This window comes from Branchiostoma lanceolatum, chromosome 3 (genome assembly GCF_035083965.1).
Source record: "Branchiostoma lanceolatum isolate klBraLanc5 chromosome 3, klBraLanc5.hap2, whole genome shotgun sequence".
Classification (NCBI taxonomy): domain Eukaryota; kingdom Metazoa; phylum Chordata; class Leptocardii; order Amphioxiformes; family Branchiostomatidae; genus Branchiostoma; species Branchiostoma lanceolatum.
In genome coordinates, this window is record NC_089724.1 from 21,646,832 (window position 1) to 21,660,914 (window position 14,083).

General features: G+C 42.4%; 1 protein-coding gene across 1 annotated transcript; it reads right to left on the reverse strand.

Annotated features, from left to right (window-relative positions):
• Positions 1-549: 549 nt before the first annotated feature.
• Positions 550-6,826, reverse strand: LOC136429437 (doublesex- and mab-3-related transcription factor A2-like). The gene is made up of 7 exons (XM_066419267.1): positions 6,718-6,826; positions 3,586-3,748; positions 3,224-3,480; positions 2,620-2,997; positions 2,002-2,285; positions 1,295-1,400; positions 550-932 (listed from the first exon to the last, which is right to left on the reverse strand). The coding sequence occupies exons 2-7, from the start codon at positions 3,732-3,734 to the stop codon at positions 550-552; spliced, it is 1,557 nt and encodes a 518-aa protein (XP_066275364.1). The 5' UTR covers positions 3,735-3,748; positions 6,718-6,826.
• Positions 6,827-14,083: the final 7,257 nt, after the last annotated feature.

The following is a 14,083-nucleotide window of genomic DNA, read 5'->3' on the forward strand; positions in this document are numbered from 1 at the left end:
GCAGGTCCACATTAAAACCAGATGACCCTTTTAATTCAATATTCCGAAAAACATTCTTTTAAGATTTTTGAGAAAGCACCACAAAGGAATGGTAGGGCTCACAAGCTGTGGCTGAACTGAAAGAACAATTCACCGTAGAACATGTTTTGACAACATCTCTGCATTGCAGCTTTGATATAAAAGGAAATTGCATGTCCAAAAACTTATTCAGAAGTCGTGTAGTTGAACCAGTGGGTTTGATTTTCTTACAATCCAAGTACACATTGTAAATAATTGGCACTTCAGCTTGTAACTTTTCAAACACCATCATAAACTGCACTTTCTTAAGTGCTATACAGACAACTCTATCAGTTATATATCTCTCATTTTTCTCAAAATTCCATATTTGATTATTGCCAACATCCATTTTCCTTCCCTCCTAGTAACCCACTGTCACCTTTTTTAAACAGACAGGTATATCACTACTATTTTACGCATTCATAAGTTGCATCTATTCTAGCTGATGCATGTAGCTCAATATAACTATCCACCAGATGAAAAGACCTTTGCTCACTCCTCTCCATTATTTGGTGCACCCCAGCTTATATTCACAGTCTGCTTGGGGCTGCTGCTACTTGTCATAGAAACTGTAGACTGGGCAGGCTTGCACTCTTCATCTTCGCTCATGGTTGTTCCCGCCATGAAGTACCAGCCGTTGTCCTCGGATTTGACGGAGGAGTTGTCCTGGCTCATGAGCAGCTCCTTGATGGAGTGTCGGATTTGCTGGTTCTCGTCGTTGTGCTGAGGAGCGAAAGTTGAAGCAGAAGGGTCACTGTTGGTGTTGGTGGGAGACATCTCTCCCTCTGGTGAGCTGTGTTTGGAGTGCGCAGGGGAGGCGTACAGGTTGATGAGAGCTTCTGCAGCTGCATGGTCAGCTTCGCCCCCTTGTGATGCTGCAAGGAAGTGCATAGTTTTTGGTCTACTGTCTCAGGTGGGAACATGGCACCACACTGCATGTTGATTTTTTAAAGATAACATTTGCAGAATATTGATTTGGGCCTTTAGAATACCACTAGCCTTGAGTACCCTTAACAAGTGTGCAAACCCTGATGACAAGTTGTAGCAAATCAATAAATTTTTAATAGTCAGCCCTTTGTAAAACTTACAAACTGAGGATGCCATAATTGCCATAAAGACATCACAAAATTGATTCTCTCACACTTTTGCATTAATTTAGATACATGGTCTCCATAAGATGGAGTTTGTACAGGTTTGATTTAACAATTGGCAAATATGAACAAGTAGTGCCCCAAACCTTGACTGCTTGTGTTACTGTCACCATCAGAGAAGCTGAGAGACCTGGCGATGGGTGTGGGCTGACCATAGCGTCGGCTGTAGCCTGGCACTGACGGGGATGCATTCTGCAGAGGAATAAGATTCAGTGAGATGTGGGAAAGTTACCCAGTGACTTCTCCCACATTTTTGTAAAGAATCGTCTTGCCAAAGGAATGAAATTACGTTCAGTGATTTATGATACTTAGACTAGATATGTCCATGTACTAAATGTTTTTTGTGTTGAAAAATGTAATGCATCGCCAAATGAGGATGCTGTGGTGCAGGTTAAAAGCCTTAGAGCATTCTAATTCCAATCTGTAGAGTGCAGATACTAGTTGATGGGTGTGGCTTGAAATGTCTCCGATCCTAAGGCATCAGAGAGATATCAAACATTTCCTTTTTTGCTTCACACCTGAGTGTAAGCACGTGCACCAGGGCTGTCTCCAGCTTTTAATTTTTGTTGTTGTCCCACTCATTGTTTAGGTGCCTAATGTTGTTGATTTTCGTTGTTAAATTTGTCCTTTTAAGCTTACAAAAACATATTTTCATCAATTTCATGTCGTGAAGGTCAGATTTTTAGACGGATAGGATGAATTTTTTTTTGTCCCAACGAGCAAATGTCCATCCTTAGATGGAGGGACGGGTCCTGGGGACAGCCCTGAATTTTGCACACTTCACAGCCTGTACCTGTGGCTTCTCCTGCTTGGGGGTCTGCAGTGCCCCTTGTTGAGTCAGGACCCTGGTCTGCAGCTGAGCGCTGGGATGGACCGGGGAGAAGGCAGAGCTGTACTCCCCCACGGTGGGCAGTACAGAGACAGGACTGAGGGTGTGTGGCAGGGACAGGGAGGTGGGAGTGGGGCTGGGGTACTTTAAGGGCGGTGCTGTCATCTGGGTGCACTCCAGCTCCCTCTGGTAGGCGTGGCAGGCAATGATGTTCTCAATAGCTCGGACTATGTCACCAGAGCAGCGATCTAGAAGTGCAGTGTTCATTTGAATTAGGCTTTCACAGAAGAGAGAAGTATGATGCCCTGAGTAAAGTGTAATCTTTGGTAAATTGAGATTCAATGCTTTGCAGGGAAAAGAGAGTAATAAAAGAAGAGCCTTGCCTTCCATTTTCCTTTGATAGCGATGTACAGAGAGAAGTTATAGTCAGTTATGAGCTACGTTTTGTAAGGGTGAAGTACTGCAGACATTTCATGAACTACTGAACTGACAACTGTGTGTAATGCAATTAGTACTTGAAGCAAAGAATATAGAGTCAGATGTATGAGCTCTATCACCTAGGCACCTGGATGTGAGACATACCTAAGATGATCTGCAGCACGTGAGGTCGGTGCTCAGGGAAGATCTTACACAGTAGGGCCAGGTGGTTTGGGGCGAGATGTAGTGAGTAGGGCGACATGGGTGCCTGGTTAGCGTAGTACGCGTTGGTGATCTGGTGCAGGTTTGCCACGGGGCTGCCCATGGCTGCGATGGGGCTTCCCAGGGGAACCTGTAGGGGGCTGGGCATGTAGTTGGACATCAGCGGGATTTGATTGACAGGTGTCAGTTGTTGTGGAAGGGGCCTTGGGGCAACCGGGGACTGCTCCATCTTGAGTATGGAGGTGGGCTGGGTTGCCAGGGTTGGAGGGGATATGCAGTCAGGAGTGGCTGAAGAGGAGTATGGATGCATGCGCCTGGTTTCTGCAAGAAATAAACAATATTGACTAAAGTAGTAAGAGACTTCTGCTTAATGCAAGCACAACAATCTGGGAACACAAGGCTATAATGACGTACTGAAAAGACTTCAGAGGACTTTTGTCTTGGTCGGTTTCCAGTCTTTTACAGTTTTATTCACTAACCTCATCTCTATGTCTAAGTCCCATCCCACCATGGCAAAATACTGAGTGATGATGTAATTTCTCCTGACCTGTGTAATTATCAGGACTAACACTGCTGCAGCTTCTGCTGGCTGGGCGGCTGCCTCCCCTGGAAGCGCGGGAGCCAGGGCGAGACGTGGACCGAGATGACGACCGTGAGGCAGCGCGGGAGGACGGACGAGACCCCCCGCGGGACTTGGGAAGTTCCATGCCCTGCATGGGGGAAGGGGTGCTCTGTCTGCTCTTGTCTTCAGCGTCTTGTGCACGACGCAGGGCGACCTGAGCCGCCATGACACGTCTGCGCTCACTGAGAATAGTGGTGCAAGATACAGAAGGTCAATATACAGCAAGAAGATACATTTGTTTGTCACTTCAAAGAATTCCTGGAAATCCACAAGGATTGTGTACTCACACAATTAGGTAGCACTTGGGGCATTCACAGTCCTTCCACTGGCATTTCTTCTTGTGGCCCTTCAGGAGTGCAGAAACACCATGGTTCCTACAGCGCGCACACATCGGCGGCCGACAGGCTATTGTCTTGAAGGTCAAGGGTGCCTCCATGCTTACTTGTTGAGCTGAATGTGATAGGAAGAATAATACGATGCTAAACTTTCTTCCAACACTAACTATTCACGGATCAAATTTTCGACGACCACTGTCGCCTTCTTCAGGATCAATAATGACCAATCACTGCCGATCGTAAACTCGCAAGAGTTACGGACACGTGACTTTATTGACACGTGTCATTGCGGATACGTGACATCAGCAATTGGTCAAACGTGCCAGGAAGTTTATAACGCCCACTGTCTCTGTTGAGTGATGGCTGGAGTGCCCTGATGTATATGGCCTCCTTTATACCTCTCATAAAGTAGTCCTGCTCAATGTGATAGGAAGAATATGATAAAGTTAAGCGGATATCTCACTGGGCTGCGCCTGTGTGCAAAAGACATTCCCACACAGACACAACCAAGCATCAATCGGCACCAATTTTTTCGCCTGAATTGGTGATTTTTAAAAACATTTCTAAACTAGAGTTCCACAAACACATTATCTTCGCCAAATAATCAAGGCTTATTATGGAAAGTGATTTATATTTACGTGCCTATCACCCCTTGCAAATTTGATCATGCACCATACCATTTGGACGTTATGATTGGGCGAATGAGTCCAGTTAAGATAGGGTTAAAAATCATTTGGTGGTACAGGACTAGTATATGTGTAGAGTGTGCTGATATATGTTATAACTGGTCATGAAAAAATATGAGTATGTTGATATTATATGGGCCACAAAGGTTCGATATGGCAGTGTTGAAAGTTGAAAGTGATGATGAAATAGTACAGTCAATACATATGAATAGAATAAATCTGGCACGTTTCTAGGTGTTTCTAGTCAGGCTTTCTATTTTGTCCCTATTTCGTTATGTCGCCAACCGTGTTGAACAAAAATGCTTAAACTGAACGCGTCAAAAACCAGCAGGACCCACACCTCTGCTTGGAGAATAGTTTATTTATTTGACCTACATGTACGTTTATGCAAGGCTATCTGTTTACATGACCTGACACTGTCCCATGTCCCATTGAAAGGCAGTGGGTTAACAAACTTTCCTTACTAATTATGCAAATTAGCTCCTTATTTGCATAATTAGTCATTGATTATGTAAAGCACCATCCGAGCGTTTCCGTCACTTTTTTTGCCTACATTCAAACACAAAAAAATGCTAAGTCCGCTGCAGTACTATTGAAAAACGCAAGGTAAACCATTTTCGAACTTGACCTTCCTTTACACAACCACTACACACCTACCAAAAATCATAAAGATTCATTTAAGTTTTCTTGAGTTATGCTCCTGACATACATTCAGACCCACCCAACAGATTTTTCAACCGAAAACATAATCTTCTCCGAGTACAAGTACTCGGCGAAGATAAAAATTGCAACTGGCAAAATGGCGCGAATGGGCACAAAATAGATTAACGAGCGCCAGCAGGTTTTATTCTGTAAAAAGTAATTTGTCAGTTTCAAGGTTTGTTTGTTAGAACCTTTGTTTATTCAGGCACCGCTTAGTGAGATACCCTCGTTATGAATCAATAATTCAAGAATACTGGCTAGAATTTTTTTTCTGGGATGCTTGCCATACAATCTCAAGATTTTCAAGTTTCCACGTTCATCAACACTTTTTGCTCAATATTGCACCCTCTAGGAAAATGAGAAAATAGACTGTGGGGTCTGCCATGCTGTTGTTTTTAAAGAAAAGATCCCAATGACTCTGACAGAGTTAATCCGGGTTTAGTCTGTTTTTATTCCTGTAAACCAAAAGTGAAGCGATTATAGAAATATTTCCTGATAATGACAGCCATACTGCTGTGCATCCATTCGAAATCAGGCATCATTTTCCCCTTCTTTCTGTTTAGACATTCATTTTCCTGGTATTAAAGCTATGTAAAGTTAATTATTACTGAAAGGACTACCTGCATGCTATAAGTGACAATGTGTAAGAAGCCAACATTGATCCGCAAAGCTGATAACTACAACAAGAAGTTACTACCGGTTTTACTTTTAGCACAATATCAATGTAGGCCTGCGCTCGTTCTGGAAATTTGAATTTTCGCGCCAAAATGCTATCGGGCGGGTGTGACAGAAATTTAACAAAATTTCCCGACTTTGTCACTGCGTTGTGCCTTAATCATATCTTACCCTAATGATAAGCATGCAAATGACATAAACGGTGCTTGTATTGAACGTATAACTCGGAGGATCGTTGCATATTTGTTATGATATGATGATCCTTTTTAGAAATTCAATACCCGATACGGGACGGGCCGAAGAGATAGTAAAAAAAATGATTTACAGCTTGAAACTTAACTGCAGATGCAAAAGTCCTCAAATCGACAATTTGTTCAGAAACTACGCCGTTGGTCACTGGAAGTGTTAAAAATCAGACTTGCGGAGCATGTTTGTGTTTTCAAGTCTTGCAAGAATCTTTTTGAGATAGAGGACAGCTATGGTCTCTGGCTACCTCTTCTTCGAACTTGAATCGGTTTTGCAAAGATATTTCGATATGGTATGAAAATATTTCTCTGGGAAGGTCTTGCACTAGTGGACCTTCAACTGATGTTGAAATGTGTGAAATCCAACAAACTTCCTAGCCAATTTATAGGAAATGTCCGTGCTGTCATCTGTACCCCTATAATTGGCTTTGCTCCAATCCGAAAATTACACTCATTTAAAATTCATATCGCATGTATTTGATAACACAATAATTTTTTTCAAATCGTCATCATTCTTCTTAAAGCTAAAGTCAAGACCTCCCTAAAACTGTTTATAAGTATTAGTCCATGGGATTATTCTTTTTAGCTTGAACGGTACATCCTCTTACAATCAAATTTTCATGCATCGATATGATATCATATGAAAATGATATGACGTTTTGAAGGCTTCCCAACAAAATCACTACGTCCTGAGGAAATCATATCTCGATTATTGACAAACAGCAACTTCCACAAAACTAAAGCACTCCTTCCTTAGTAAGACATCACCGTGGCACCTGTTGATGAAACCTATGTCTGTTGACGAAATCCACAGCAAAGACTGTAAAGTATTATAAAGACAGCGCAAGGGAACAAACGTGTGCTCTTGCCGGCTGGTGGAGTTAGGGACTAATAATCCGGTGTACCGCTACGCCCGTCTTACACTAACGTGGTTTGCAACTGTGGCCTATCAGCGACTGAGATTTTGCTGGGTTGTTTGAAAACGACCAATTACAGCAATGTGTCGATTTCGCAGCGCCTGCCCAGCAAGACCAAAGTATCACATTTTCTAGTAGTCACTTTTGTAGCTCCGCCCACAGTGGGATTAATGACACAAGGTAGCCAATGAGGAGCGTGTAACAACTTTGTGACAGTCTCAGGTTGATGATTGACACTTTTGGTTTTGGTTCGAACTCTAGCGATTCTAGTCTGAACTGCATCCAACTACACAGCACAAAACGTTCGGAAACACACATTTGATCAATCATTTTTCCATTGTCACTTGTTGATTAACAACTGTGCAGTAACGTTATGATATATTGTGTAGCTGGAGAGCTTATCTATTACCCTTTACAGGGAAACCAAATCTGTCATGATGAAACATTCAAATGTTGGACACCAGAATTTCGGCACCTTTTTTGGCTCATTTTAAAGGAAAATATCATAGTCATAGCTCTCCAATGATATGAAACATAATGCTAATCTTTAAAAACCACTGGACATATGATCGAGGAAAATCTGAGCACTTCTTTTTCGCGGCATACATGAATGTACAATCATAACAAATGGAATTTTTACAACTTTATACAACTTTATTCAAAATATGCAGACTGGCAGGATATCCCACTGGATATCCTGAATTGTTCTGACAATAACAATTGTCGGTTCCACTAGTTATACAAAATACAGGTCACAGTTCAATTTGATCTAAAATGTCCTTGAACTATAAAATAATTGCAAGCTTGTGTGCGTGGCATCAAGAATAAACCGTCGGACAGGAATGACGAGTTTAAATAGCCATAAATATACATGTTAGGACAATTTAAAGATCAATACAATTTAAAAACGATGGTTTTTACCACATTACACGTTTAAAAGTTCACGAAAGTGACTGGTTGTACAGTTTTGTGGCATGAAACAGAAACGAGTTCTTCAGCCGTTCGGTTCTACAAGTAGGTAGAGTTCTATGGTTATGGTTTCTGAGAGTTCTGCCGGTTTGTTGTTGCCGACTGCTTGTCGTCATGTAGTGCAAGGGATGGTCTTCAGATTGCATCTGTTGAAAGAGTTTTAAGGCTGCTTCGTCACGTCTAGACTTGAGCGCTGGCAGGTGGGCTGTCGTCTGGATACCTCCATTCCCGTTGATAATCCTCGATGCTCTCTTCTGGACAGATTCGAGTGTTTTTGACTGGGTTTTGTTACATCCGGCGTACACCACGTTAGCATATTCCAGAACGGATCTGATTAGGGTTGTGTACACTGTCGTGAGGTCGTCTGGGGGCATACCACCTTTAGCAAGTAAGCGAAGATAGTGGAGACGTTGTGATCCCTTTTTTGTCGCATGTGAAATATGGCTATCCCACTTAAGGTTAGAGGTCATCTTGAATCCGAGGTAGGTGGCGCATGTGACAACAGGTACTTCTTTCCCACCCAGTATGAGCGGTGGAAGGACTGGAGGTATTCTAGAGAAGCATATTCTGAGTTCGTACGACTTGTCGCCGTTCATGACCATGTTGTTCTGTGTTGCCCATGAGTCAAGGTGATCGGCTTCCTCCTGCATAGTATCGTCCGTTTCCGCGGTGACACAGGGCATGCATCTGGACATATAGAATACAACACGGGGTATTCCGTATCACCCGAGGTACCAGCCCGACCGCGGGTCGGATCGCCCGACGGCCGTAGGCCGTCGGGCGATCCGACCCGCGGGAGGGCTGGGACCGAGGGTGATGCGGAATACAACGTGTTGTATTTTATTTATGTCATACCTTGGTCATACCCACCCGAGAAAACATACATTTCAATGCGGAATGCGCCAGAAGTTGAGGGAGTTTTGTGTCCTCGAACAAGAAACTGTAGCAACATTGATTCCAATCTCCGAATCCGGTATTCGAATTTCCGACGGCCGCACAACCGGCTCGCTCGAAATGCGCTCGAAATATTCTATGGAAGCCTGTGTGATAACACTTCCGAACCCTATGTGATCCGGATAGTTATCACACGGTCCGGAACACCCGTATCAGGCCCAGGTATGACATAAAGTCCTATATCGTCTGCGTATCCAATATTTGTAGTTGTTGCGTGTTTGGTAGTTCGAGAGGACATGTATACTAGGAATAAGTAGGGTGACAGAACTCCCCCCTGTGGGACTCCGGAGGTCACATCTGAGAAAGGCAATGAACAATATCACTGAGAAAGGCAATGAACAAGTTTTTTCAGTGATATATGATGCAATGCAATTAAAAAAGTATTAAAATCGAGATATCATTGATCGAATCATGTTTCCGAACTTTATGCGTTATGTTATGTTGTGGTACCGGGTTGCTATAACTGTTAACTATTTTTGTTTGAATGTTCATTTCAATTTGCAGTTCCGCATTATGTTTGTATAGATGTTTAACATTCCTTGCCTTGCAATACTCAACTCCATCGCATGAAGGCGTGTCCTGCCCATGGCACTCTGTTAATATTAGTCCATCCTGATTCAGAGATCATTTCGTGTGGCAGCCGCTTTGTGAATCGTATTAAGTTACTTCATGAGGTCTTTATGCAGAAACAGGCAAGATTATAATCGAAGTCAAATCAATGCGTGCTAAGGGATGAAGTATAAGTGAGTAAGGCATGGTTGATAGTAAGTTGATTTTCTAATACAAGATAAGGCACTTCTTTAACCCTCAAACCACCGTATGGGGTCAAAACTGACCCCAGGCGTATATCAACATGTGCCATTTTGACAGTTCGAGTCGAAAACAAAATTCCTTCTATGAGTTTGTTTGTATATATGTCTTATAACTTCTCACAAGTTTTTACCGAGATTGGATCATTGTTGATAAAATTATCCTAGAAAGTTTACGCGTGGTCCAGTGGGGTCAAAACTGACCCCAGCAAAAACTGCACTCATATTCCCTATTGTTTGATACTTGTCATCTAGTAACATGTATGATAAGGGTTATTATGGTTATAGTTGCAAAATTTAATTTTGTAGAAACGTGAAAAATTTTGTAGAAACGTGAAAAACGAAAGTAAAGATGAATGACGTTGCGACGTATTATGACGTCATTTACGTGATTTTATTGACGAAAAGAAAGCCATAGATTTACATTGTAAAATCCAAAATTAGCGACTTTTTCCAAATATGGCTCTCAGAAACCGGTTGCCATAGCAACATGAAAACATTGATTAGTTATTTCATTAAATTCAAATTGTTGCCAACAAAATTTTAGCAGAGGTGACCAAGTTTTGTTGTTCTAGCGTAAGACATTCAGATGCTATATGACAGATGCTATATGAAGTGTTGGCACAGGCCTCAAAAGAGCCCGCTTGTCTGAATAGCGTTAGTTGCAAAAGACGATGTTCCTATTTTTGCATAAATTATGATAATAAGCAGAAATCATTCACACCTAATCATGTCAAACTGTCCCTTATAGATTACTTAAACTATACATATATACAAACCACAAAAATAGTCACCAATAAAGCTGTATTTGTAGAAAACATTATGGGGTCAGTTTTGACCCCATACGGTAAGATTAGTCGTAAAAAAGCTACGGTGGTTTGAGGGTTAATCACACGCCTCAACTGTTTTGTGTAGCTTATTGCGACCGTGCGTTTGAATGCTATCATACGCGCAGCGTGATTGGCGAAGACACTCATTGTCCACCTGCAGCCACGACCAATCAAAATGCAAGCACGTGTCTCATTCGTCCAAGGGGAAAGCTAATGACGTTCTCCGGTGAGATCTATATGGATGTTTTCAGGAGGAATGACGGGTCATTAGTCAAAGAATTGATGGTTGGTCATGGCGTTTTTCTTAACCGTTACCGCTCAGCATATACAGCTCTAGATTATCCCGCTTTTTGGCAGCTTTGCGTCAGAATTCACTTCTCGTTGGTTCGGTGACTTGTTGCTGTTTTTTTTTTAGGGGGGGGGGGGGTGTTCTTTGTTTTGGATTTGCATGAAAGCCCATCTCACCATCAAGGGTAACACGCGTGATTAGGTTCCTGCGCAGTGTATTCAGTTCAGCACCAACTTTATCAAGATGACGGCGAGCCTGTTTGTGACTGCTGTTCATCTCTCTCAAAGTGTCGTTTGTTTTCAGCTATCAGTATCATAAAAAAATCATTTTCTATTGGCTTACTCCGAATTGGACTCAGCTGTATTTGCGCTCTTGTGGAGGTGTCGCGACCTCAATTTCTTGTGTAGAATTGAGATAAGGGTAGAGCGGTACTTAGGCCAGACCGGCAATCGAAGGACAATGGAACGTTACGGGAGCACGAAGGAATCAAAGCTGCGGGGTCAGACCCTTTCCAAATTGCCTTCTTTGCCTGAGTCTCTACCCGATAATCTGATGATTGATATATAATAATTCAAGAAATTAAATCCAAAGGCGGGACGAAAGATTTTATCTGCCCAGAGTATAGCGGACGGAACCGATAGCGCTTGTTGACATCAGAATCAAGATTGAGTTGCGTTGGCGAGGGACAGCTTAGTGACGTCGGCTGGTCGTGACGGTGGTCTCACGATGTGTGGTACGTGACGTCAATGATGACGTCAAGCAATTGAGTGAATAGTGTAAACATGTCATCAGAGGTCGTTTTGCTCAATTTTTCTACGCAAATGTTGGTCTTTCATAACGTCCGAGCGTCATAGATGGTCCATTATGCAATGCGTAAAATTATCATTTTTCCATCTTTTGAAATGTTTAAACTACACTCCAAACCAAAAGCACTTCATGGGAACGACGTCTGTTGATTCCTTGGGACAATAATTTACACAGGACGTTCAAGACAACCTGGGCTTTTCATGCACATGTGAGGCTTTAAAAGGTGGTCAAACAAACTGCCTCTAGTGACCTTGCTTGCTCATTATTATTGATTGTGACCAATCTTTGCCTGGCGTGAAGAGAACATCAGTCATGTGACTCATGTCGCAGTCTGCGCGGTTGGGCTGTGTACTTTTGGAGAGACAATATCACATCAGGACACATTCCGGCCCCGCTACCCCTTTAGCTTGCCCACCTTTCCTTGCATTTAGTACCATTCATGGTTTCTGTTCACCACAACATCTCTTCCCTACCCCCCATCCCCTATGTCCAATAGAAATGGTCTGACCCCGAGCAATGCTGACAAAACTAAGTTATTCCACCTCTAAGTTGTTTCATCACCATCTGTTCAGTTCACCGGCATTCCCTGATCAGTGATGTATCCATATAACCAGGTATCGATCCTTGTCACTTCTAATCCCCGCTCCGTCCGGACCCACCGGGAGACAAAGGGCGGTGGGCCCCTCCGTCCAGAACGGATTCATCCCCTGACAAAACCCGGACTCCGCCAGAAAATCTTTATGCTCAGTCAGTTGGAAAGGGAAATCGACTTCATTTAGTGTAAAGGGGTTAAGTGGCATGGGTCAACTAGGAAAGGATAATGCTGTCGGAAAGAAACCCACAATAATCTTGTTTACTTTAGAATTTGTTAGAACTAAACCTTCACCCATTGCTCTGACCCATTGCAGACAATCTTCTTAATTCACAATGATTTACCTGGCCCATGTCAATGCTGTTACAAATAGCTTTAAGAGAATTTGATTTTTGATGCTCTCTAAAATATAGACAAATATTAACAATAGCAAGACTCACATGCACTACTCGAGATTTGTACATCCCAGTAGTGGTGACAGACCAAAAAGACATTTGCCACAAAGTTTCTGAGAGCTTGGACTGTACTCATTATAACGAAAGTTTTTTTGTTGCTACTTATTATTTATGTTCACGTAACTGTAACTCCTATAAGAGTTATACTTTTTTCACCTGTTTTTCACAGGTCCAGTGTGTGTTCATTTCGCATGTCTGTCTATTCTCGTTAGTGTGTGAAATGCCCCGTGAAATGAACCTATACATAGTTTATGAAAAGTCCTTAATTCAGTATTCTGCAATTCGATGAAAAAGAAAGAGCTTCAGAGAGCGCGGTCGATCACGTTTTATTTCAGTAAATTAGAGCCGAATGACAAAAATGGCAAAAACTATTGACATGGCAAGTTTCCCAAATCGCCGTGTTTGACCACTACCTCTTCATTCAAAAGACGTAGTCCTGGAAGGATCTCAAATGAGATCGATAGCTATAGCAAGGGCTATTCATTCCTTGAAACAATTTTCTGCATTGAGGTTTTCTTTTAACAATGATTAGGAACGCTGACGGACACTCCGTACTGGGCTGAGCGAAAATGACATCCATCCCTGTACGGCGTGCGGACGTGATGGATTGAGCCCATTCCGGCCTGTAACGTTCATACGGTCCACTGGCCTAGGAACGGCCTATATTGACGAGATTTATCATGTTAGCCAGCCACCTCCACTCCTCGCCTTGGCCCGTGTCCCAGCCGGAGTCGGTCGGCCTGGCTCTGACGTGTCCCTGACAAACGATGTCAGTCCGACTGTCACACTTTGCAGTCCAACAACCCAGTTACCAGGACATTGTATGATATCATACCAAAACATCCGCCGAAGCAGATTTAGTTTGAAATTACCACCTGAAATACCTCTCAGCAATTTTCACACTCCATTCTATTTGGTCTAGCCCTCATTTAGAGTTCGAATTCTTTCTCCCTTTCAGCCAGGCCCTCTAGTAATGCTTACAAAAGTCTCCGAAATCCTAACGGACATGTCAACCTGTAGTGTAGTGTAGTGCAGTCTAGGGTAAGCAAATAAGAAACCACCAAAAAGGCAAAAACAATTATTGTAATGCCAAACATATTAGCTGTAATAGCTTTTGAACAGCATTCCGTATGGGCCTAAGGATATTCCTTGCTGTGAAATCTATGTATGGTTAAGGTAAGGTAAAGATCAGGTGGCTGTAGTTTTGCCTTCTTTGGCCTTCAGTATAATAAAAGGCTAGGATAGCGTTTCAAATAGCCAGGTTTGTTCCTGGCCTTATCAAAGATATAGATTTGTGGTTAAGTCATTCAACGGACCAGGAGACAGATGAATACGATTCAAAACAGTAGTCAGGATATCCTCTTATTGATGTTATTGTGTTATTATTTAATATCAAATACTTAATTTCAAAACACTTTATTTCTTAATATTTTACGCTGCAAAACGGGATCCAAGTAAGCATTCCTCAATTCCAATCCATAATTCAGAACTGCTACATACAGACGTTCCTGAAACATTCT

What these genes read in the sequence shown, in the direction of transcription:
- LOC136429437 (XM_066419267.1), bottom strand. Translation starts at nt 3,734, where the DNA reads ATGGAGGCACCCTTGACCTTCAAGACAATAGCCTGTCGGCCGCCGATG. An exon ending in CCCAAGTGCTACCTAATTGT is followed by an intron (nt 3,481 to 3,585) that starts GTGAGTACACAA and finishes CACTATTCTCAG; the next exon opens with TGAGCGCAGACGTGTCATGG. An exon ending in CAGTAACACAAGCAGTCAAG is followed by an intron (nt 933 to 1,294) that starts GTTTGGGGCACT and finishes ACTTCCTTGCAG; the next exon opens with CATCACAAGGGGGCGAAGCT.